The 25,962-nt window shown below is 43.1% G+C and overlaps 2 protein-coding genes across 3 annotated transcripts in view; both read left to right on the top strand.

Moving 5' to 3' along the window:
- Positions 1-1,067: 1,067 nt before the first annotated feature.
- Positions 1,068-6,978, top strand: dele1 (DAP3 binding cell death enhancer 1). Its single transcript, XM_085133916.1, has 12 exons — positions 1,068-1,268; positions 1,839-1,956; positions 2,646-2,748; positions 3,366-3,510; positions 3,676-3,861; positions 3,983-4,065; positions 4,189-4,282; positions 4,437-4,579; positions 4,725-4,883; positions 5,452-5,544; positions 5,864-6,017; positions 6,134-6,978. The coding sequence occupies exons 1-12, from the start codon at positions 1,238-1,240 to the stop codon at positions 6,367-6,369; spliced, it is 1,545 nt and encodes a 514-aa protein (XP_084990042.1). The 5' UTR covers positions 1,068-1,237; the 3' UTR covers positions 6,370-6,978.
- Positions 6,979-7,340: 362 nt separating this feature from the next.
- apbb2a (amyloid beta (A4) precursor protein-binding, family B, member 2a) overlaps positions 7,341-25,962 on the top strand; it is a 39,082-nt gene continuing 20,460 nt past the window's right edge. Inside the window, exons 1-8 of one of the 2 annotated variants that reach the window (XM_085133846.1) lie at positions 7,341-7,555; positions 10,323-11,608; positions 12,158-12,354; positions 12,963-13,115; positions 13,228-13,313; positions 13,459-13,519; positions 16,129-16,275; positions 17,778-17,905. In XM_085133846.1, coding sequence (XP_084989972.1) covers positions 10,354-11,608; positions 12,158-12,354; positions 12,963-13,115; positions 13,228-13,313; positions 13,459-13,519; positions 16,129-16,275; positions 17,778-17,905 — 2,027 coding nt within the window. In that variant the 5' untranslated portion in view covers positions 7,341-7,555; positions 10,323-10,353. Of the gene's footprint in view, positions 7,556-10,322; positions 11,609-12,154; positions 12,355-12,962; positions 13,116-13,227; positions 13,314-13,458; positions 13,520-16,128; positions 16,276-17,777; positions 17,906-25,962 lie in introns of both variants that reach the window. The other variant, XM_085133837.1, reaches the window with a different exon arrangement.

The raw sequence follows: 25,962 nt of genomic DNA, 5'->3' as shown, positions 1-25,962 counted from the left end.
CTGTAAGATTAAAGAAAACTTTACCAAGAACCGTGACATGATGGAGGGTGTCTTTCAATTGAGTTTTTGTTGTTGGTTGTGTTTTGATCTCCTAGTGTACATGTGCTCCCCCCTTGTCCTCTCTGGTCTGTCAGTTAACTTCACAACTCATTGGAGGCGTTTTAATTAAAGTTGTGGTAAATGATTAACTCATTTACTCACTGATGGCTGGAAATCTAAAGCTAAATAAAGCAGAACAGATCTAGTTCTGTTCAAATTACTGCTTGTAGTCTGAGCCTTCTTTGCTTACCCACAATGTCAAAACATGTTTTTCATTGTATTCAGTGAGGATCTATTAAGATTGCTATAATATACCATCAAGCATTGCACTGTACACAGGACTTCTAGCCACAGCTCACTTGCAGATCTTGACCATAGTTAGACTTTAAAGTCATGACATATCAAGACGAAACAAAAATGATTATAACATAGAAACAACAGTAACTAGTATCGATAAATGATAAACCTTTATAAACATCTGTTAAGAGCAAAAGAAGATCATTTTCAGTGATCACAGATTTGCATTTCTTTAAGTAATAATTTTGCCTTGGCATTAAAATCAGTTAATGTAATTCAATTGTTTCTTCATGTATCCCCAGAAAAAAAGTGCTGGTTGTTTGTGGAACGACAAGAGAAATAAAGAGATGGTCCATACTAAGACACATAGAGCAGCAATGCATAAAAAATCCAGTATATTCACATGGTGTAAGAGAAGAACAATAATATGGCCTCATACAAATCTGCAGTCGTCATGTAGAACCTAGGAGATGTTCAGTAATAATAAAAATGATAATAATATCAGTGCACAGTTCCTGCAATACAAAAAACTGTGGGTGACTGAGTTCATGAACACAAAATATATATATATTGTTTTTCTCTTTACAAAATGAAATAAAATATCACATGACAATTAACTTCTCAAATTTACAGAAACCTAAGCGTGTGAAAGTGTGATACCCTCATACACCGCAAGTGGGTGCTGTGAAGATGCAACTGCAGATGCATCGATTGCGTAAACCCCGCCACCCTCCACTTCCGGGTCGGGTTTTTTTTTGCGGCGTAACTCGTGACAGGTTTTTATTTACCACCAGTGCTGGAAGAAATCCGTTAACGGTATGGAGCCGTACGGACCCCGGATAACTTAAACAGGCCGGTGCGGACATAACCTTTCATTTAAAGGAGCCGTTAGAGACAAACCATGTGGAGGCTCCACGGTTTTGTTGGAAGAGGTGAGAGAAAAGTCGAGAACGCCCCTTTTTCTTCTTCTCTCTTTCTACACTGAAGTCAATTATTATCAACATTTCAGAGTTTACCACGCGTTTATTAACAGAAAACTGAGGTTATTGAAGTTACTAATCTGTTGTACGGAGCTAAAGCTAGGGTTAGCTCCTGTTGCAAAACTTGCTAATCTATTTATTGTCAATGCTATGGAGACTTACTCAGAGTTCACATACACCAACACTACCTGTCGTGTGTGCCACACGCCAACACATCTGGATTCCCGTCTGGATTGCACTGCCCACGTCTTAGTTTGCTTTAATTTTCCAAAATTAGCTCATTATCGGATCTAGATCTTCAGAAAAAGGTTTCAGAATAATTATTAAAGGCAATGTCAGTTCTTTAGAAATGCGTTGTTATTGTGGTTTCAGTGCATAGCGGTCCAGCTGCGGTGCAAAATCTCTGTCTCTCAATGCTTATAAACAACTGAAGTAATTAGGCTGTGATAAGTAAGTTACAGAGAATGCTTTGTAGTTCTGAGGAGACTGTCTCCTAATTACATTGTCTAACTTTCTGCTCAGTTCTGCATCGATATCATGGCAACAGCACCCTGCGACTGTCCCAAAACCACCATGTGGAGGACGAGGTCATCAACAGCTCAGCTGTCCTCTCCACCTCTCGACACTCCCCTGACAACAGGTACTCCTCCTCTCCACGCCCCTTTCTTCTTTTACCTGTTCACTTTACAAGGCGAGCTTTGAGCATCTCCCTTTGATGTCCAAACTTTATTGCCCTCAAAATGCAGGCAGTATCATCAGGTGACGAAAAAGAACCTTTGAAATAGGGTAAAACCTCAGACTCTGCCCTCAATGCTGTCCTTTCCTGTTTCTTTAGCCCCACTTTGAACCTATTTTGCCCTTGCTGCTGTCCTTTCAGCTGGTTGCATCATCCAGAAGCATCTGCTTTGTGTGTGTAGGTGTATGAACAGTGCAAGTCAAGGAAACAGAAACAAAGCCACCTGCGTTAAAAACAGAATTCCTGCAGTGCCTGAATACAGTAGACTGGAAATACAGACATTTGGAAAAGAAAGTTTTCACAGGATTTTGTACAAAAAAACCCTTAACTGCTTCTGTGGTGAGATGTGGTGAGAGAGTTGTGCATAAATACATGCAGTGAGCTGTAGAAGTAGGAGGAAGAAGGGTGGGCCATAATTCCTCCACAAAGATGTGAGAGACTGATAAAGTCATACAGAAAACAATGCAAGTTACGGCTGCTAAAGGTGGTTGTACCGGCTGTTGAAAGGGTGTGCTTATATTTTGACCAGACTGCCTCACAGAATCCTGTGCAAATCTTCTTTTTCTCATTACTCTCTGCTTTGTTTATTGCAGATCTCAGGAAGAGGAGGATGGAGAGAGGAGGAGGAAGGAGAGGACCTTTCAGTCCAAGTATGCTGAGTTTCCGCGTTACACGGCTCTGGATGCTGTGGGATGGGTAAGTCATGTGTTGTTGCATTTAAAATACAAACATGTAACCAAACATATTTCTTAGCATGTCCTGCATCACTTTTTCTGTGTCGTTAACTTTATCAGGAATTACCTTCATGTTCTAATAAAAAAGTTGTCAGGACACATGTGAGGGCTGCTGTTGATTTAATATATTCAGATGGTAACATTCCTGAAGACAAAAGCCACTAAAATGACTGCTAAACATCAACATCATCAACACCGGAGCTGCACAGTTTGCTGCACACACTGCTGAAATCCACCGTATCAGCACTCAGTGTGTTCTGACTCCTTTAGCGCAGCTCAGCGGTTTCACTTTGTAACTGCTTTTTAAGCTACAGCAATGGCAGACATCAGTGGGCCAGCAGGTCAGACCCAGCTGTTTACCCCAGAGGACATTTTGCTCTCATGTTGCTGCAGCAAAACAATAGCTGCACTATGCTTTTATCATAATACGTATGTCCACTGTCTCTGAAATCTTCATGTTTTATTCACATGGACCGATTACTCATGAGTTTTAGCTGAAATAGAAACCTCTGTCACACTTGGTTGGCCGTTCCAGGCGAGTGTGCACTACATCAGATGTTCTCATTTGTTTGTCTGCAGGGTGCAGCAGCAGTTCTCTTCATGCAGCTCTGCAGGAGGATCCACTCCCAGTTCTCCTCAAGCACAGAGCCCAGTCCAAGCCCCGGAGCCCTGTCAGCCCCTTCCACTCTACACAAGTGTGGCTATCACATCCTACTAGAGATCTGTGAGTTCTTCTGCATTGTTGTAGCTGTGGAGTAGATGTACGAGGCAGATCCTTTGGCAAAATAGTTTCATACAGTGGACATGTAACCGTTTCCACAAAAAAACCCCACTTCTATCTTTTAACTTGTGTCCTGGCTATTTTGTTGCTTTCGCTCTTTTTGCGCAGTATCAAGACATGATGTCCTGCCCAGAGGAAGGAATGTGCTGTGTCTGCAGGGGGTGCTAGAGAGACAGAACCAAGATCAGTCCCCTACTCAGAGCAGTGACAGTGACAGCAGCAGCACACAGGACCATCTGACTGCCATCTCTGACCACCAGAAGGAACTCCTGATCCAGGATGCACTTATACCAGGTTGGTTCTGTGCTTGTCATAGTTTAAAGATTGCTTAAAAGTATCTTTTAAAAAAAACATTTTATTAGTTTATATTTTATGAAATAGAAAAATCAACAAGTATTTCCTCCTTGACCTGTAGAGGATGAACTCCTGTCAGCTTCCTGTCCGCTGCAGGATGATGCCAGCCAAGACAAGGCAGAGAAACCCGACACCAGTGATGAGGTGAGTCTTCATCATTTAGTTTGTCAACTTTAAAGAAAGGGTTTTTTTGTACTTTCAAAAAAACAGACTTGAGCTTTTGTCTTATCTTTATTATTGTGTTTTTATCCTCTTTAACGTTTCCAGGAAATGTTGTCTGATGAAGAGAGGCTGGCAGCGGCAGCACTGAACCTCAGACGTGTGGAAGACGTCTGCGTTCCTGTTGTCCTCAACATAATTGGTCACTATTTATCAGTGCACTTAAAAAAAAACATATATATCAGATAAACTTAACATACTGCTGTTGGAATCAAATGAAATGGCCTTTGCACGGTTATTTTTTTCCTCCTGTATGTTCCCTTATGTCCTGTTCTATATCTCCTTGTGTACAACAGGTCTAGAAAATGCCAAGAGGGAAAACCACCAGGAAGCTTTCACCTGTTTTCTCGCTGCAGCTCAGCAGGGCTACAGCAAAGCCCAGTTTAATGTGGCGGTGTGCTACGAGAAAGGTAGAGGAGTGAGCAAGAACAAGGAGAAGGTGAGACCCCAGCCATCACTCTTGTAGCAAACAGTTTTGCTTTTGTGGACCATGTAAATGTATAAAATTAAGCATGAATTGTTTACTTCTGATATTTAATTTCCTAATTGCATTATTGTAATATCTCCTGTGATTTCTCTTTAAGGCTCTGCACTATTATAGGCAGGCAGCCGCGAGTGGCCACAGACAAGCTCAGTACCGCTGTGCAAAGCTGCTCCTGACCAGCAGAGGGCACCAGAGTCCAGAGGAGCTGAGCACAGCCATCGACCTTCTGGAACAAGCTGCTGCAGCTGGGCTGACCAAGGTAGAAGTCATGATCAGTTTCTTCCAGAGAACCATTGCAACTCTAGTACATTTATATATTATATTGTGTAATTTGAACAAAAAAAAACCAAGCAAACTTGAAAACATTTTCAATACAGAAGAATTCAGCATGTTGCATTTGGAAAAGTACATTTGAAAAATGTAGAAATCAAATAGCTGATAATGTAAATACAATTTCATTCATATTTTTTTCCCTGGAACAAAACTTCTCTGAGAAAGTAAAGCATTTGTTAACAGGCTGATATTGATACCTCTGCAGGCTCTCTCCACCTCTATTATCTGAGCACTGAGAGATAATATTCCTTTTTTTTCTTACATTGCAAGATTTTTGCCTTTTAAAATTAAATAAGCTGAAAGCATCAAACAACTGGCTCAAACTCCACCTGGAGTCTTTTTTACTTCTATCTTTAAGCATCTCTTAATTGTTATTCAAGCACATTTACTGCTATCAGCATGTATCAGGGTTTTTGTTTTGTTTTGTTTTTGTTTTTTGCCGATGTTGGCGCTTCCTTATTGAATTAAATCAACTTTCCATTTCTCCTCTTCAGGCTCAGCTCTGCCTGGCCTCCGTCTACGCCCAGGATACAGTGAAATATGGTTGTAAGTCCATCCAGAACCTGGAGATGGCAGCAGAGAGTGGCGTGAGTGCTTCCTTTAGATGTTTCTAGACTTTAATCAATGGCTTTATCTCAGAGATCGCCTCCCTTTTTAGAGTCGATCATGCTGGAGGTTGTTGGGATATCCGATAGGAAAAGATTATCCCAACAGTCTCCTGGTTTTTGATAATTAAAAAAAATCTGCAGTTACAGATGTTTTGCAACTTTCTGGTGTAGTTATGTTAAAGATTATAATCAATTACTGTTTTTACAATTCGTTTAGGGCTGGTTTTGCTGACTGTACGTTTAAAGTTTGCCCTGGAAGGTTTACCTACTTGAATTGCATGTTTCCTTTTGTTCTTAGGATGACACTGCTCAGCTCTTCTTGGGAAATTGCTATGAGAGTGGCTTTGTTGTGCAACAGAACTTGAGGACAGCTATTACATTTTACAAACAAGCCGCTCGAGCTGGGAACAAGCAAGCTGAGAGATTACTGAAGCCTCCTAATGAAACCTATAGTAAGGATGCAAAAAATGTGCATTAATGTTAGTCACTGCATTGTTGTAGTACAGTTTCAGTGAGCCAAACAACAGTGATAATACTTTTATTTTTCCTTTTCTGTCTCCATCTGTAGCAAAAGAATCCGTGTTGCGGTCCATCCATTCAGCTCCATGCTTCTCAAAGACATTTTCTCCTCTGTCAAGCTGTGTCCCTCCCTCCACAAGTCAACCCACCGCCCTCCCTCTCCTGCCTCACTCCTGGAGCACCGGGAGCCTCAGCGGGCTCCCATCTTTGTCCTCCGTACCTCTCCATCTCCATTCTCCGAGCACTGAGAGAAGAAGCTGCCAGTGGACTGTAGGAATAGGATAAATACCGAGAGCCAGTCGCATTACAGATTGAGGAATGTATTTCAAAGTATGAATGAGTTTTCAGAAACCTGGGAAAGGTCAAAGTATGTGAGGTCTGAATCGAAGCGAATTGCTTTTATACTCAAAAAAGAAACAAGTTTTATTTAGTTTTTAAAAGATGTGAGTTATTTTTTTATGTCAAAAAGAGCTGTGGAGCAAAAGGTCTTGGAATCAGAGAAGAAGCCATCTGTCATTTGTTTTTGTACACTACAGTTTTGTTTCTTACAATCTTCCCTCTGCTAAGTTCTCCAGAAATGTGCCTTTTGGGTGGATCGGGTTGTTTCCCTCCTTGCTAATAAGGATGTAATCACACACAGTGAGGTATCTGATATCTTCTGTCTACTGCAGACAATAACGCCAACTTTAAACCTCTGAAACTGAGGAAGTGCTTCACATGAATGTTATATTTTAACCTTAAATAATATAATTATGTCTTTAGGTCAAACGGTTCAGTGTGGCTTGCCGTTGTAAAAGAAAGACTGCATGCTTGTGATAAACCAACCAAAGGGAAAATTAATGCACTGTGAGGAGGATGTTGTGTTGTCAAGTGCGCACATTAAAAAAAAAAGATCATAAAGGCTGCCTGGTTTCTTTTATCGTTATTTTAATACTCATCACAAAACTGGCTTCAAATTGTAGTTTTTCTGTGTTCACTGTTGCAAAACAACATTTGTCAGATTTGGAAATGGCTTTGTTGTTTTTTATCACAGTCAGGTGTGCTCGAGCACCAGAAGCCATGCATTTTTTCTCAGACTTGTGTATGACGTAAGAGTCGGATGATGTGCGATTCCATTACCTGAGTCGCAAAATAACACCGGCATATTGATTGCGATTGCGTCTCTTTCCGTGAACCCGAGCGTCCTGCGTTCTCGGCTCCGATTGGTCGGCTGGCTGAAGAGCTCCACAGCGCCACGCCACTCCGGGATCCTCTGGCGCAGAGAGAAAGCGCAGCTTGGCCGCCTGCGAGCAAGGAGCCGGGCTGGGAGGGTTTATGATGTGATGTGATATGATAATACGGGCGGCCGGCTGCTGTTACGGGCGGACTCGGCAGTTAAAAAGCGGCCGCTGACTTCAGCCCTGCTCACTACTGTGTTTGCGTGTCGTCGGAGGAAAGGCAAGCGCGGAAGCCCCGGAGGCTGACCGAAGCGGTGAGTGGATGTAAATAGATGCTCTCGATGGGATGCGCTCCCCTCCCAGTGCGGCGGCGGCGGCGGTGGTGCTGGTGGTGATGGGGCTAGAGAGAGAGAGGAGGGGAGGCTGGATGCTAAAGATTCACTGCGTCTGTTCACATATTAACAGATTATCTTCCGCAATAATGGCATTTACGGCGATCCATCCGCGCATTTCTCTAGATTTAAAGATGGGGTGCTTCCGATTTGTCAGTGAGGGGAGTTTATTAAGGAGGCAGCAAGAAGCGGGGAGCTAGAATACTCCACCCATGACATCATCGACTTTTTCAAGTTCATTTCCCCTCCTGCTTGAGCTTTCATCTGTTGCACTTGCTTCTGCGCGGATGAAAGGAGTGCCCACCATAACAAGTTGGTTTCCCAACATATCTATACATATATATATAGATTTAGAAATTATGTGTTAATGTCTAAAGCTATAACACACAGGAAACTGATCTTTTCCTTTTTTTGATGACCTTTAGGTGAAAACACTTTTATGTAATCCCCACTATCGGCAACAAATGAGCAAATAAGAGTCATAATCTAACACTTAAATCCAAAACTAGTACTAGTATGCTTTTTCTGTCAATACCTTTAAAATTTTTTTTAGCAGTCTCCTTTGTCATCCATGTAAATCTGCTCATTTCCTCACTAACTTTGGTATCACGTTCACAATTTGCATCATCACAACAGACAATGCAGCGGCAAGTATTAGCAGCATGAACAACTAGACTGAGACCCAACTGTTTAATAAGGATCCGCGTTGCTGACCAGCTGCTAACATCTTGTGCATCTTATGAATGACCTCTGCTGTTACACAGCACAACAGATTTATTGAGGACAACAGTTTCACTACCTCCGTGTGTTAACTGTGCCTTCACTGTCCAGCAAACTGCTGTGTCATCCTCCCCGCTTTATCCCTCTTATAACCATCCTTTCTCCTCCGCACACTTCACATATTCTCCTTGCTCCACTTTTATTTAAGCGGCCGAGACCTGCCTGTGCTGTTGTAGAGGAAGAGGAGAAGGAAAAGAAAAGGCCGTAATCTCTGTTTAAGATGATCCAGTTTGTCTGCGGCTCATACCTGACACAAATATGGGTGAAAGGGATGATTTGGAGTTGTTTTGATTCAATCAGTGTATTTGTTAGGATTTTTATATTCAGTAGGTTGCAGCATATTTTGTTGCCATCTAATTTAAGGCTTGTATTGCTCAGATGTCCCATTTTGTGTGTTTTAGTCATATGTTAGTGTGTCTGTATGTGAAACTACAGGCAACAGAATTTAGGACATAGCATTAAAATGTGGCTTTAAGGACCTGTAAATGACAGTAGAAAAAGAGCATTGCTTGAGACATGGCACAGTCTGCACCTGTTGACCTGACTTGATTGTGTTTATGTCTGAGTCACAGGCGTGAAGAGAGGAGTGCAGGTTCAGCACAAACTGGGTTACAGAGGCGACAACAACCACCCAGAGGGAGGAGAGCAGATAGGGGCCCCCGCATGGACAAAAGTGCACTGTCCGGGGAATCTGCTCTCTTTAACTTACCGCCTCCATCTTTTCCCAAGATCTTGTCAGGCTTTGAAATCTGCTGTGTCTGACTTTTCCATGTTTCTAAGTAGAGGTGCCAGTGATGACTCCAGCATTGTTTGAGATGTGTGCATTTGTGAAAAGATGTTTATACATTAAGATTGCGTGTCTGGGCATGTTTTCCCCGGCCTCTATTAGTTGTTTACCAGCTTTCTGCAGGGTGGGAGCCTAATTAAATTATCTAAAAAGCCGTGTTATGTGTCACATCTTAAGAGCAAGGTGATTTTCTGCCGTCGCTGTCTTTGTTTCTATCCATCTGTCTGCATTCCGCATCACATAGCTGATCCACCCAGAGATAAAAGAGACACAGCTAGCTAGTTAGCAGGAGTTGGCTGGCACTTCTCCTCCCCACAGACCAGCTTACCGCTCAGCTCGGGCTTTGAATGTCAGTCCTGGTTGAATAAATTGAGGGTCTGACTCACTCCAGATATCATACAAATGCATTCCAGCTACATGACTTTGATGCAGTGTTTCTTTTTAACACTTCAGAAGTGACACCTTGTGTGTAAAAGGGGTGTGAGGCTGGAAGAGGATCTGCACCATCGTGCATTGATCAAAGCCTCTGAGACTGGTCAAGCCACAGGAAGAGAGGTGATCAGTTGTGAGGCTGGGGAAATGTGTCAGCGTGATAATGCTGCACATTGAATGGTGTCAGGGAGCAGTTATTCCAAGCAAGCAACGTTTAAAAAAGCTAAATTATATCATGTTATATGTAAAAGTAATTATTTCGAGAAAGCATGCAAGCAGGAGAGTCCAGAGAAACAAGGATTTTAAAAATAAAATAACCCAGTGACTAAACAATAGGCAGTTGTAGAGTAAGTGGGCGTAAAATAATCTTGCAACCACAAAAAAAGCTCTTAAAATAAAGTGAGTGAGTAGTAAGGCTTCAAGGCTGGTTGATATTTCTAAATCTTTTTATTTTAAAAACATATGTAAAATAAGTGTATCATAAATGATGTCAGTGAACCCTTTTGGGGTTGGGTCGGGAAGAGCATCCGGTGTTAAAAATCTGCTGCGGCAAACATGGCAGAAGCCAAAAAAAGCTCCTCTTCATGCTTAATCAATACTGGCAAAAAATAATAATAATAACATATAAAGCTGTAGGTCAGGTTATAATGTGTTACTTAACCTCTAACAGGCCATCTCTTCTATCATCAGCTCTATCTCTGCAGTGGTTTTCCAGTCAGCCATGATGTCAGTAAAAACTCCTCCCCTCTCCCGCTCTGGCTCCTCGCCCTCCACCGTTGGTCTAGCGAATCGCAGCGGGGCCTCTGCCACCCCTCCGACCTCTCTCAGCCTTCGCTCATCATACAATCAGCTGCTTGGACGAGATGTCATCAAGGAGTCCATGGAAACCGGAAGTTCGGCCACCTTGCCGAAGAGCCGCCAGAGGTACGCGATGACCAGCGTGCGCAGCGCCATGGGGATAAGTGACAACTTGGCTTTGCTGTCTAAAAACCAACCTGTAACCAGAGGACGCGGCCTTCCCACCAAGTCCTCCTCCAGCTCCGCCCTATACTCCTCTTCTTCCTCTTCCTCGCTGTTTAATACAACTAACCCCAAACTGGCGAAGAATGGCGCCAACATGCAGAGACGAGCTGAGAGCCAGCAGCTGGAGCTCAGCAGGGCCAATACAGAGGGCAAAATTGACAACGATCTCATCAATAATCCCACTTCAGACTGGCTAGAATTTGAGAAAGATAACTCGCAGCTTCCGCCCTTTCGAAGAAGGACCAAGAGCTTCTTGGAGTACCATGGAAAGGGCTGGGATCTGGACCTAAACCAGGGAAACAAAGAGGACAAGGGGGAAAAGAAGCAGCAGCCCTCCCCAGAGAAGGAACAGCCTAGTCCTGTGAAAGAAAGGGAGAGTCAGAAGGAGGAGAAGGCCAGCAGCAAGCAAACCTGCCAGGAAGAGAAGGAGGAGGTTGAGCCGGTGGCGGAGGAGGATGAAGAAAAGGATGAGCCCACACCGACACCAAGACAGCCACTGCTACCTGTGGTAGTCGAAGCCCCTCTTTCCTCCACCCCCTCTTCTTCTAGTAACAGCCCAGAGTGGGTTCCAGACAACCACAACCACCTGCAGAACCAAGTTCCAGCCCAGGTCAAAGAGGAGCTCTGCGCCCAGGTTCAGGCTAGCCCACGCAGCCCTGCAAAGCCTCCCCGAAGCACCCAGCCCCGGGTGATCAAGGTGGAGCTACACCCCAACAACGAGAACCAGTTTCTTCAGCAGTACCCACCCTCTTCACCTAAACAGGCTAGAGCTGCAGAGAAGACCACGCCTACCAGGAATCGGGCGCCCCCTCCTCAGCCTGAACCAGAAACCGGCCTTCCAAAAGTGGGCTTAAGAATGGATCTCACTCCCGAGACTCCATCAGAAGATGAAGACTCCAGTTGGACCACCCTATCTCAGGAGTCACCCTCTCCACTGACTCCAAAAGAGACAGGTTCAGTATATATCTGTGTGTGTGTGTCTGTGTGTTTGTCTTGCCATCTGATCGTTCCCTTGAAAAATTTGCATATCTGTGTCAGCCTTTAATCATGCCTCAATTACACCTTCCTTTCATTCCTCCTCTCTCTTCATTTCTCTACCTCCTACAGACTGTCTGATCTGGAAATTTACCAAAGGCATCACATTAAGCAAGCAAGTCACTTACTCCAGTGAAATACTGCTGGAACCTTTAAGCCCCCTGTAAACCCCATGTGGTGCAGAGCGTGATTAGAATTGGCATAATGACAGGATAGTGCAGATAGCAGTTTGCAAAAATGGAAGATAATTCAGGAAGAAGAGAAGAGGAGGGCTGGCTGTAGTAAAAATATTATTGTAGAGTATAAAGCACAAGTTCAGGGACAGGCTGACCACATCTATCTTGTGTTATATATGTGTTTTTATCTTGTTGTTTTTTTTTGTTTGCTTTATTTTTGCAGAGCCCATCTGTGTGTAATACTATCTGAATGATAGTATGTGTTTATTTGTCACTGTCATCCTGCAGCAGATGTATGGGTTGAAGGGGAGCTGCCCCCAGGCTGGCGGGAGATCTCAGACTCATCAGAGGTCTATTTTTGGCACGTGCCCACCGGCACTACGCAGTACGACCGACCTGTTGCCTCAAGCAAACACACCGTTTCTAGCAATGATGACGAGAATGACCCACAACAGGTCACACAGGACTCCCTTAAGCCACCCAATGAGGTGAGACGACCCAGAGAACTAAATAGACTTCAAGATTAAAAGCACGTTTAAAAGTATAACGAGATCTTTTATGTATAAGGTCTTAACAGCATTATGTATCTTAACGCTCTCAGTCAGGATTTAATTCTGCTGAATGTTAACCGCAGCAAACAGATGTAGATGCAGATGTTTAAATGTAATGTATTAATGCAGATACTTTTAAAAAGTTCCCTGCGTTTTCTTTGAGAGAAATTTATGTTTAGATGTTCACTATATGGGATTTTCGTCCTTTGGAGATGTCAACCCACATCCTTCTACATAACAACAAGCAGATGCTGATGAACAGTAAGATGTGGTTGAAAGGTCTGAAAAAGCTTCAATTTACAAATTTATTTAATAAAAAAGTTGCTTTTTTGAAAAAGTCCATGTAGTGGTTTGTAAAAAAACCCCAACGCAAATTAAAAGACAGGCTTTGCCATCTTCTGTGTTGTGTTCAGAAAGAATCCTCCATATCTGAAAGCTGCTGCTGATCAATGATGTACCTTCTATCATCAGTCTGTTTGTGCAGCTCTGTCTCTCACCCTGGATCCCTCACGGTCTCTCTGTCACCACCCATCTCTCTCCCACAGCGCCCCAGCAGCCTGATATCCGACAGCTCCGTGGAGCCGGTCCCCTCGCCCTCTGGATCCTCCCCCTCCCCTTCCTCCTCCTCCTCTACCCCTTTCAATGACATCACCTCTTCTGTACAAAGTCTCAACACCACCACCACCTGCACAGCCACCGTAAGTCACAATTATTGAAACGGTCTCTTTTTTTATTTGAGGAGAAGTGGGTTGTTTAAAAATACAAAGATTTATTTCCCTTCTGAATATCTGGGTTTTTTTCATGCTCCAGGATCTAAAGGACTATCCTGTCTATCCTGATCCCAGTCTTAAGGCATTTGAAGGAGCTACTCTCCGCTATGCTTCACTCAAGCTCAAGTAATAGTCACAGACATACTCACACTTAGTGCTACAGACTTTCTTCTTGTGTAGCAAGGACTCAGTCGTGATATTTTGCATGTATTCAAGTGTAAAATGTGATTTTAATGTGGCTGTTATTTTAATCCCTGATGTTTCTCTGCAGCCCTCCTGCCCAGCTAGAGACAGTGGACCTTAACAGCACATTCTCTGATCCGGAGGCAATGGTAAGTTCAAAACAACAACATATAATAACACAGGCTTTATAATGGCATCTGAAATAACTATAATATGCTGGGATTTTTACTAAATAAAAATGCTAACTGAATAGAGAGCATTCTTTATAGTTTGATTATTTGTTTTCTTGTGGTTTACTATAGCCAGCAGGGACGAAGTTACAGGCATTTACAGTACAGTTAAAGGCCCCAAAACAAGTAATGTCATTTGTGAGGAGGCTTATGAATAGCTTACATTTGTGTGTGTGTGTGTGTGGTTTTATTTACACTTTAAAAACTTTAACCTTTCAAATACTGCTAATGAGAGGAAGTCACCAGGCACTGCATGCAATGATGTAATGCACCTGCTCCTCGCTCTCTCTTTCTGATTGCTGCAGTGCCACGCAGTGGTCACTTCGTGAACTGACACGTGGTGAACGCATTCACAGCAAAAGTATTTTTAACTGCCCCCCTGTGGACGAATCTCACGTACACATGCTTAAGCATAGAGATGCTGTGATGCCTGAATATAAGAGCAGGCAGGCTAATAGTCTAATGGAAGGGGATGCTACTTAACATATAACAATAGAGATAAAGAACAACAGAGAGAGCAGTCTTTTGAGTGGAAGTTGTTGGCTCAGATGGAACAAAAGTGAGTATATTACAGCAAAATTATTTATATTTATATACCCCCCACCCCCACCCCATTTATATACCTCTGAGGGAATTGTGGGGATTAAGATATGGACTTAGAAAGTGTGAAAGTTTATTGAGGAAGAAACCCAAAGGGAATTTTATGGCCAGTGGAAAAACGATTGTGCGTGTAGGTGTGTGTGACAGCTTAAGAGATGCCTCCTCTCCTCAGCAGAAAAGAAACCTCCTTGATATGTTAGTGAGTGAGGAAGAGAAGAGAGGATGGTGATAGCTGCTGACCTGAGGCAATCAAAATTGCCCCCCCCCCACCCCCCACCCCGACACACACACAGTCTTTCATAGTTTATGTGTTGCCTTTCACGTCAGGCAGCTCTCAGTTACTGCTGAGTTGTTCCTGCACACTACACTCTCCCACTGTAAGCATTATTAGATTAAAGCTGAAACTTCTGTGTGTGTCTCATATTCATGCGCTGTATGGGTTTTTGTACCTTGGTTAAAATTTAAATAAATGATAACAGTAATTATTGAAGTGTTTTGTGCACCTTTGGTTGTACTTATAATAAGATTATAACCATCATGTTACATCCTGAGATCTTCAATCATGGCAGCATTCAACAACAAGAAACACGAGCACTTACACAGGTTTTAAATAAACAACCAGAGTGCTTAAACTTATTTTAAAATGATCACCAAACATATCCAGTAAACTTGATCATGACAGTCTGGAGTAGGGATGGGTATCGTTTAGGTTTTATCCGATACCGGTGCCAAACCGGTACTTTTGAAACGGTGCCGGTGCTTAAACGGTGCTCAAACCGGTGCTTAAAGAATGGAAAACACAAAATTGGTCCAAAAACGTCTCATGTTCAGCTGTTTTTTTGTAAAAAGATAACAATGTTAGCCTTTTCTGCAGCTATAGGGCATATATGGTATCACTCTTGGCTGGAAGCAGTGCTTAAACAATGGAAAAAACATAAACTTTGTCCAAAATCCTCTTATGTTTAGCTGTTTTCCACTTTTTCTTTGGTCATTTTAGCCTTTTTGGCCAGGGTGAAGGGAGTATCTGCCATCAAACAAGAAGACAGCCACATGTAGCTATGATGGTGTTTGCTAGTTCACCTTACATGCATTAATGTAATAACGTGGTTAGCCTACTCAACGTAATTACACACGAACAACATTAAGCTACTGATGCAGAGAAGAACAGCTGCTGCTGCATCATCATCCGTCATCATTTCTGCTACACTGGCAGGGCTAGGGGCCAGGACTCTCCTCTTCGGGTTTTTGGGGGATGTTGCTAACTCCAGGTCCGATAACAGGCAACCCACAAGCAGTAGATGTGCACGGTGTGAGGTCTCGCAACAAGCTATCAAATACGGCGCATTTCTCGGCTTTAAAAAAGAACGCTATGCGGCGCCAGGTGTTTCATCAGATTTGAGGTGTTACCTCCTTTGACAGTATCACAGTATCAGCTTAAAGCACTTGTTGCAGGCTGCTGAGTTTGCATATTTTGCTGAGAAGTACAGCCAGACTTTTGACCGCTTCGCCTTGGGCATTTTTAATCTGTAGCTTTGCTCTAAAAGAACGTACGTACCTGGACCCGCCTACTATCCTCGGAACGTAAAATGATTGGCTAGAATCTAAAGCGTATCATTCCATACCAGTTGGTGGCGCTAATGCACCTTTCAGTTGTTTGCCAACTGCCAATACAAATGTAAGGAAGAAGAAAGTGTATCACAGCTCAGGAAAAACAGCACCGAAATAAAGCACCGAAATGTGCGCTGCTTTTCGGTCTGGTTACTACCGTTTATGTCAGAACCGGTGCCATCATGGCACCGGATACCGGTACCCATCCCTAGTCTGGAGTGACATCCTGGACCTCACTCGTGTGCTGTAGTTATGCACACACGTACACATATTTGTTGTGCCGATTATTAGCGATATCACAGAGTCTGTGTCTCTTCCAGTCATTTCCAGTGAGATCTCTGGGCTGGGTGGAGATGGCCGAGCAGGATTTGTGTGAAGGGAGGAGCAGCGTGGCTGTCCACCACTGTATCAGACAGCTGTCCTACTGCAGGAGGGACATACGAGACTCAGCCGGTGTCTGGGGAGAGGTCAGTCCAAAAGAGATCAGCTCAACATACAGTACGCCATTGTTTACATGTTTATGAGTCAGTATTGCTGCGTGTCAGTGGAGAACCAGTGTTACTGCCGGCTGCTTTGTACATCGATGTCCATCAATTTATAATTTTGTGCTATTAGACATTTGTTTGAAATGATGTCACAAATAGTGCATAAATTAAATTATAGTGATGTGTGTGTGTGATGTGATTGTTGACCATGAAATCATAATAGTTCCTTGAGTCCAACTGAAAATGCCTCACAGGCACACACTGTAGGAAGAAGGTTTATGAGTGCACAACCTCTGATGTATATGTGAAGTCAGTGAACTGTTGATCCTGAAATGGCTCTTAGAGCCGGATCTTTGACGTGAACAACGCGAGCCGGCTCCTTATCGCGAGCCGTGGGTTTTTTTTTTTCTTTCTCTCCCCCTCTCTCTCTCGCACTTTTTTTCTGCTTCACTCCGCATGCGAGCCTTGTGCTTTGCGCTGGGAAGAGGGGGGAGGGCGGGGTAGTTACACTCGCAGTAGCACAGAAACAGAGCGGGAGGGAGAGACAGGGACAACAACGTCACATTAGAAAGGTATAGTAATCATCCACAACTATTTTCAGTTGCGGATGATAAAGGATTCAGAAAGTTTATTCATGCAGGCCCATATGAAAGAGAATATGCATCTTCTTTTGGTTTTCATATTTTAATTTATATTTAATTGTGTTGTGGTTTGCAGTGTTTTGTGTTGTTTCACCTTAAATATGTTTAAAAGGAAAAAGCTGAAAATTTAAATAGTTAAAAGTTGAAATGTGAATAGTTGGTTTTGTATTATATGATTTATTTATTACATTTTATGTGGAGTGAATAAATAAATGTATATTTACAGTGGCCCCTAGAGACAAGGCACGTACAAACTTCAAAACATTTACGAACTCTGAAGCTTACGTGGTGTGTGGTAGTAGTTAATTATTTTAATATATATGAGTGCTTGTGTATAAATACACAAACAATACACATATGCTTTCAATTGTGTAATTAAAGTGATCTAGGTAGCTCTGTTTTGGAAGTTCAGTTAAAGCTAGAAATGTGTTTTGGAGTTTGCACGTGCTTTGTCTCTAGGGGCCACCGCATATATTTATATATAAACATATATAAATAAAACCACTTTTTTTTTACATTAGTAATTCCTTTTGTGCATAATTTTATATTATTGTTATTAATAAATTAATTAAAGCTACATAACAACCTGAAGAGCCGGTTCGGAGCTGAAAGAGCCGGCTCTTTTTAGTGAGCCGAGCCAAATGAGCCGGTTCTCTAAAATAGAGCCGGAAATCCCATCACTACTGGCTATATTTCATTGAAAATATTTCCCTATAGTTTTCAAAGTACTGTCAAGTTGTTTTTTTAAATCATGTCGCAACAAATTATATAACTTACCTCACAAAAACCTCTGGCTGGCTTGTGGATGACAGCACTGATGTATCCTTGGTTGCTATCTTGCAGGGCAAAGGGATGCTTTTAGTGCTTCAGGATCGCATGTTAACTCTTGTTGACCCTGATGATCGCAGCTTGCTCCACTCTCAGCCAATCAGCAGCATCCGTGTCTGGGGTGTTGGCAGAGACCATGACAGGTAGGGAGGACATTACAGAAATCTTTACTAAAACCATGCTGTTCTGTTTTTATAACTCTTCCCCTGTGGAGGCGATATTTTGATGACCTTCCCTGATGAATTTCAATAAACATGTGGTTTAACGACTATTAAAATAGTTTCAAGGTTTTCCAAAGGGTAACTGCATAGGCAAGGGCCACCCTCACTCACTTCTGACACAAACCCAGTAATCTTGTTGTATAAGCAGCCCTGAAATATGACAGAAACTGTTTCAAGGGTTACTCCTAATAGACATGAGTAAAGAGTTAATGACTGACATTCTTAGTGAAACAGACAAGAACGCACACAAACATGTTGAGCAGATAATCCTTCTGTATATGTGCAAACACACAGTTTTATACAGGAACCTTTTAAACTGCATGTGTGTAAAACACTCAGGAGTTTTAACTAATCATCAGAGAACAGCATCAGCCTTGTTATTATTCAGTCTGTATTTTCACAGACTGTGCTAAAACTCCACAATTATTCCTAATGCTTCACTTCCACACTGAGGACCTATGGGGCCTTTAGTCATTTGGCAATATCCCATAGTCTTGGTTTTCACTTCTCACCACTGAGCTGACAGTGTGCTGAGGGCAGCGTAGCTGCTAATGAGGGGAGCTGGCCAAGCCCTCATTGATATGAGCCACTCTGGGTTTCCATTAACCTGCATATTAACCTATACACTCGTGTGGAAACGTTAGCGCTGATGCATGGCATGCATGGATTTCATATGTATGAGACACGTATGTGCATTTGGAAGCTTAGCACAGACAGAGCAAAAGTCTTGTGAACACAAAATGCTAAAAATCTAAGCACTTTAAAACGTCTTGGGGTTGGGTTTTTTTGAGGATTTACTTTAAAGATGTGTCAAATGAAATCAAACGAGAAGATGGGCTGGAGGTTTCAGTCCAAGAAACGGTCGGGTCCTGACATGTGTAATCAGCTGTTAAAGAATCGGGTGAAAATGGAGTTTAAAATAGAGTCTGTGTAAAAGGCTCACTCGCACTCAGCCATGCTTGTTACCCCCTCTCCTTCTTCCTGCCTCAGTTCCTGCCTTCTTCCTCCTTCTCTGTCTATCTTATTTCCGTCTTTCTCTTTTGAGTACTGCTCTAGTCTCTTTCTTGCTCTCTCTCTTTTTCTCTCAGAGCATCCCTCTTATCCTCCCACTCTTCTCCATCCCTCTTGTCTTCCTCCTTTTTGACTTCCCCCAACAACAACACTACAGCAACATTAGCTGTATGTGTGCGAGTGAGATAAAGAGAGTGAAATAAAGAAAGAAAGTCCCTCCACCCTCTTCCATCTCCGAGGATTGAGAAACTTTCAGTGGCTGTCTCTCTCAGCGGTAATGGATAAAGCATGTAGTGGAAAGAGAAGGGGAGGGTCATCTCAGGATAGCGCTCCCTCTTATCCTTTATTCCCTCACTGCATCTCTTTCTCTCACTTATAACATTACAGCTTCCCCCACCACCACCACAGCTCTTTAAAATCTGCAGGGTGCAGTCTTGCATTCCTCTGCTTGGTTTTAGGCTCATGACTTTTGGATGTACCCCAATCAGAATGAAAAAGTCAGAAACACTCTTGCTCTCATATGTCACAAAAAGGAGAACATTTACATTCACTCTATTAGATACTTGTTCATACATAAGTAACTAAAACAATATTTTCTTCAATGCTTTCGATATCCATTGAAGAAGTAAAGTGCTTAGCATGTGGTCCAGGGGACAGGATGAATCCACTGGGATCTTTTGTGAAGCCGCTTTCATGGTGATAAGTTGTTTGGGACTGATGTGAAAAACTGGATAGCTTGGCCTTCAAACCAGCACAGGGTGTTAAAGCTGAGAACAAACAAGGTGACTCAGAAGATATTTGATGCTCTGGAGCCACATGGAGCTTTTCCATGTATGCAGCAAATTGTTTTACAGCAACCTGCATTGCAGTTTGTGCGTGTGCGATTGTATCTGAGATTATTTTGCCACAGGTTGGAATTTTTGCTCTGTTAGTCCTGCCACTAGAGTGCACTGTAATCAAAGCCTGCTCGTGGAGAGAAGCCGCTAGCTTGCAGCTGAATCCTCAAAAGTATATGTGAGGACCCCTGCTCCCGGGTTGATTGTTTTAAACAGTGCCTGTTAAACAGCAGTGATAGAACAATGAAAAACTTGGTTGTTTGTTTTACAGCTGTGATTTTTATTTATTCTTGTAGGGGTGTGCTTTTTCTGTCACTACTGAGTGATTAATATTTTTGCATTTGTTAATTTGCTCAGTTATTTTGTGACAGTCTTGGAGTGATACTGTGATCCTGTGAAGCGTTGGCGAGATGTTGCTGACGTCAGCTTCTTTGTGTCATGCGTTGCTTGGTTATTCTTCTTATTTTTAATGTTATGTGCTCTGTCTAAAAAAAATGACTGACACACACAAAACCCTAACATTAACCACATCTAATCCCTTTGTGGTTAAACTGCAGCCAGGTCTGATTAGGGTACCCCTGTATAGAAGCAACTCCTGCAGGGAGGTTTGAAAAGTCTCCATAGAGCTGAGATTGTAATAGCAATAACAGGTTTTGGTAGTCCACTATATGTTTTGTATGATTGGCAGCTCAGTGTGCTGCCTAAGTGGTTGACTTACTTGCCTGCACACTGTGTGTGTTTAAAGTCAGACTGGTAATATTGTTAACTGACTGAAGCTGGTAGGCGGTGAAAGACATGCAGAAGAGAAATGTATTTCTTAATTATGTTTAAAAGGCCATAAATTGACAGGGAAAGAGGAGGAGGCAGAGGTGAAAGATAAAGGCTGTTTCTGAAAGCATGCATAGAAGATAGCTCGCACTTTGCTCTCTCTCCATCAGCTGTCTCTTTCTTTAACCATCTATCTGTGGAATATTCCCAGTCTTGTCCCGAATGTTCGCTCTCTCGCTCTCCTTCAGCTTGATTCAATATGAATGAGTCCCCCCATCTCGTAAGCAGGGCGGGACGATGGTAGAGGAGGGGTTAGCGCTTCGATGAAGTCATGAGGCTATATCTGGAGCACTCAGCAAGTCTGACCGCGTGCACGCCCAAATTGCGCGTGCACGCTGTTCGCATTTATGTGTATGCATGCGGACTTGAACTGATGAAGTCATAGGTCTAAATCCGGAGCGCTCTGTTTGTGCGTGATGGTGAATGAGTGGGTGTGCATGTGTTTTCCCCCACTTTTCCCATCCCATCTTTCTGTCTGTGCTATTTCCACTCTTTGTCTCCAGCGCTCTTTCTGCCTCCCTCCTGTGCCATTGGCTGCACAGCTTTGCCTCTTCTTCTTCTTCTCCTTCTTCTTCTTCTTCTTTCTGACTCTCTTTCTTTGTCCTGCCACTGCACTTTAGTGGGGTTGAAGCCCCCCCTTTTTTCCCAGTTTCACTCAGGCAACAGAAGGAGAGACAAAGATAGGACGAAGGCGAGAAGATACTCAAGACAAACAGTGAGAGAACGGGGAATAAAGCGCGGCACTGCTTTTGAGAGAGTGTGTCGGGAATGATCAGCGTGATGGGAAGCCAATAAGAAAGGGAGAGAGGCATGCTTCCCTGCTTGCACTTGACACAGCAGGACCTCGCAGGAGACTCTCCGGACCAGGCAAGCAAAGCGAGGGAAGCCGGCTGTAGAGGAAGATAGAGAGAGAAAAGGTGTAGCGGAAAAAAGTGGAGGAGGAGTGGGAGAAGGAAGGGGGAGGGGAAGAAAAGAGGGAGAGGAGAAGGGGGAAGAAGCCCCAGAGGATTAAAAAAAAAAGGATAAGAAGAAAAAGAGAGGAGGCAGACAGGAAGAGATTTACCCTGGGGTACTGCTGCGAAGGGGCTGTAGCAATGTCACCGCGGCGAAGGAGCTAACGAGGCAGAGAAGTAGTTGTCGGTAACGGGTCGAGGATGCCTGCTTGTGTGAGTACTCTGATCTGTAGTTCATTCAGTCCTCTATTCTCCATCTATCTATCCATCCATCCATCCACATCCATTTGTTTAAAGGACACAGCACACGTCCCTTGGCCCTACTTTTTCTAATTAGATTTCCCTTGATTTTTTCCACTCATTTACGTCTCAGCTTCCTGCTGTGTGTTTGACTTCAAGCTGTGTACCTTGTCCCTCTGACTCTCTCTCTTTCTCTCTCTCTCTCTGGCTTGCCAGCAGGTGTAGGGATGCAGGCTGTTGGCAGCAGGTTTGCAGCCAGAGTCACTGAGACAAGAGCAAGACATTCATTCAGGGAGTCAGATGAGAAAGAAAAGGCATAAGAGCAAAAGAGAAAAGAAAAAGATGAAGTAGGCAAAGGAGGGATGAGAAAGACAGGATTAACGGGTTTGGATACGCTGCAGGGATTTTTTTAAAGTGTCTGTCATGGCTGTTTGGAGCTGTTTGATATGTGTGTGTATGGGTGTGTATGCTTGTGTGTGTGTATTCTGCAGACATATACATCATGAGCTTAAACCTTAATTAGTTTAAATACCTAGGTGTGTGTGTGTGTGTGTGTGTGTGTGTGTGTGTGTGTGTGTGTGTGTGTGTGTGTGCATAGCAGGAGCTACTATATGCATACAGGGAATTTCCCTTTCTCTCTCCTAGCAGAGGATGAGGAGGAGAAAGCGGGATGAGGGATGAGCAGGGAAGCACTAAGCGTAGAACAAAAAGCCACAGAGAAATGATTTATGGCATCAGAGAGGCCCTGTCTTCTTGTTTTCGTGTCCTTGGCATGTGACACTTGTTAGGATTGAGACAACGCCGTTGAAAACCCAATAATGTACGTTTTTAATAGTATCTTTGCGCCAGCCTGCTGTCTATGTCCCTTTTTCTACTATTTAAATAAACTAATGTTACCTGTTTTCACTAATGGCTCAACGGCAGATGCTCGAGTTCACACCCACACACACAAGCAGAAACGTATCATACCAACACACTCCAACAAATGCACACTGATTCCACATTTCATTCATATTCATTAGTGGGCAGCAGTGAGACCCTGCTCGCCTATTCCCTCCAGCGCTCACTTATTTCCCCCCACTGCTTGACCTTCTATGGACAGGCATGGCATAGAGAAGAGAAGCAAAGAGAAGAGAAGAGAAGCAAAGAGAAGAGAAGAGAAGCAAAGAGAAGAGAAGAGAGCCCGTGTATCATAAATGTTTTAATGCTGAACACACTCTTGCGTTCTCCTCCATTTATGTCACTGAAATGAGTTTGCATGTGCGTGTTTGACTTTTCATATCCGCTCTTCGAGCTGTTTCAGTCATGATGCCCCAGTGTAACCACAGCCTGTTTGCTGATGTCAAGGCCTTTGTGGCTTTAATTAACATGCAAGACCCCACTGATGGCCCACAGGGACAGAGCCCGAACACCTAGACCCACTCGATAGACGCCAGAGTGATTGATGACCTTTCCTCCCCAGTCCTGCACCGATTTGAGCCCTATGCCTACGTCTTTCTTTCCCGGCAAGTCATCGCTCCTCTGCGTCAGCTCCTTCCATTTACCCACAATCCATCACTCCCACTTCTCCGCACACATACACGCAGCCCTTGTCAGGATGTGTCCACCCAGCCACCCAGGAACCCTCATTCTCCAAAGGGTCATTATGATGTTGTGTCCCCTCATCTCTCTCTCCAACCCACAGTCCAATGTCTCACACACACAGACACACACACGCATGCATTCACACAGACAGAAAATTACAAACAATAAGCTTTACAAAAGAAGCTTCCTTCTTTCTCTCTCAGTTTGCTTTTTCACTCTCTGTCTTACATTAGCATTGTTAGGCACACCTGCTGTAATCCTTGTCTTCCTGACAGATTACTCCTCCTGTTCCCCCTATAGATTCCCTCCCTGGCCCCGCCAGCCAATAAATCTCCTCACAGATAAAACTCTCCCTGGTCCTAGCCATGGTGGGCACAGATGTGAGCTGATGTTAGCTGATCATACAAGGCTGAACGCAGCGGGACCCTTGTGCAGTCAGTGTCTGCCTGTAGCTCTTCCATTTATTCAGACTACAGAGACTGTTTAAGATGAATATATTTGAATACTTTAACACTGTCTTGTTTGAGCTTTTGATTACGTTTTCAGCCGGCCTGCAGCAGACACGTCTACAATGATGACTATATCAGGTGGTAAATTAACCCCCTGTCATTTATTTTCAAAGTTTACACATTTAACGTTTCTTAGAAATATTACCTGAGCTCCCTCTAATCACAAAAACTCAAAGAAATGATTTAAAACCTCGAATTGGTGAACATGTTCGTGGTCCACTTGATTTGATAACAGCACTAAGCTGAACATTAAATGGATAATTGGTCGGCTCTGAAAGCTCGGAGTCTGTTTCCCTTGTTGCTTGTGTGGACTTTTACAAGCCAACTATAAAGGAACCCTAATCAGGTATAGTTTTAATTGCTCTGAAAATGTAACAGCATTTAATTGTACAGCTCAAATAATTCAGTGGGTATGTAATTAACGATTCTTTTCATTATGAATGAAAAATGATTATTATTTTCTAAAATGCATCTTTTTATCTACAAAGTGCCAGTAAAACGCTGGAAAGTGTTCTTTATGCTCACAGTTACATCTTCAGATGTCTACCAATAATGCATAACCAAAAAAACAAACAAACGTTAATATTATATGAAACAATTTCAGATGGACTTTCTAATCATTTCAATTATATCTTCTATTAGGCCTTTTAGTTAAATTACAACAAATATAGCATTAGTAGTGTCTAACATCACAACTGCTATTGATAAAAGCATCCAGGTGATTTTTTGTTTTTCCTAGGGAGAGAATATCGATCATTTTCCCTACTGAGCTTCTTGTTGTTTGCAGTGGTGATGGACAGGCTGACAGCTACCCAAAGCAATGCACAGTACACGAGAGAGGTAGAGAAAAGTGTAGACAGAGTGGAGTGGGCGGAGATGAGTGCAACGGGTGACTTGTGACAGAAGGATAGCAGTAAAAGGGAAAGAGAAAGCGAGACCTGCTACAATGTATGGTTTGGAGACGATGGCACAAAAAAAGGCAGGAGGTGGAGCTGGAGGTGTTAAGGTGTTTATTGGGGGTGACCAGAATGGACGTGGATTAGTAATTCAATTTATCAGATGGACAGCTTAGGTTGGCCAAACCTAAATATGGAGCTGGCAGGCAGGAGGAAACGAGGAAGACCACAGAGAAGATTGATGGATGTAGTGAAAAAGAACACACAGAGGGCTGATGTAACGGAGGAGGATGCGAGGGATAGGGTGAGATGGAGGCAGATGATCCACTGTGGCGACCCCTAAAGGGAACAGCCAACAGAAGAAGAAGAAGAAGAACTACCTAGTCTCACTCTGTATTTTTCCGCTGGTTTTGCCTGCCCCACCTGCAGTGGCTCTATGCCCCACCAGTGGGGCCCATGCCACAGTTTGAGAACCAATGATTTAAAGAGCTAGATCTCAGATATTTCTGCCTGCAGCTAAAAAAGATGGGAATGAAATAGTGATGATCCGTTCTTTAAAAAAAAAAAAAAAAAAAATCCACTTGAAAAATTCAACAGCAGCAACATTTCTTTCCAGCTCAACACAGCATCCTGTATCTTTAAAACAACTATCTGCATTGTGTTTGCTCCATTGAGGAATTCAGCAAATCCAGTGTACACCAGTTTATTATATCGCATGTGCAGGAAATGTAGTGATTTATGGCACATGCAGCTAATTAGGTTACATGCAAATGATCCAAACGGCACAGTAACTCCACTCCACTCGTCACCAAATCCCTGCGCTCTCTCCCACACTTTGTGACACATGTTGGTAGGGTACATGAAGAGGGGCGTCTCACTGATGTGACATCTCACTGAAGCTTTGTCGAGAATATTGTGCTCATGTACGAAAACACACACACACACGCACGCACGCACCCGCTCACATAGTTGCACACACCAGTGCATTGTGATGTATAAATGATCAAGAGCAGAGAGAACAGCAGGACATCATCTTCCCCCTGCTCTCTCGTCCACCCAGCATCCCTCTTTTTTCCTCCCCCCCACTCATCTCTTGTTCCCCTCTCTCTCTCTCTTCCTCTC

The sequence above is a fragment of the Neolamprologus multifasciatus genome, chromosome 2, assembly GCF_963576455.1.
Source record: "Neolamprologus multifasciatus chromosome 2, fNeoMul1.2, whole genome shotgun sequence".
Taxonomy (NCBI): domain Eukaryota; kingdom Metazoa; phylum Chordata; class Actinopteri; order Cichliformes; family Cichlidae; genus Neolamprologus; species Neolamprologus multifasciatus.
Note: the sequence above shows the minus strand (reverse complement) of the source record. Positions and strands in the feature narration are given on the sequence as shown.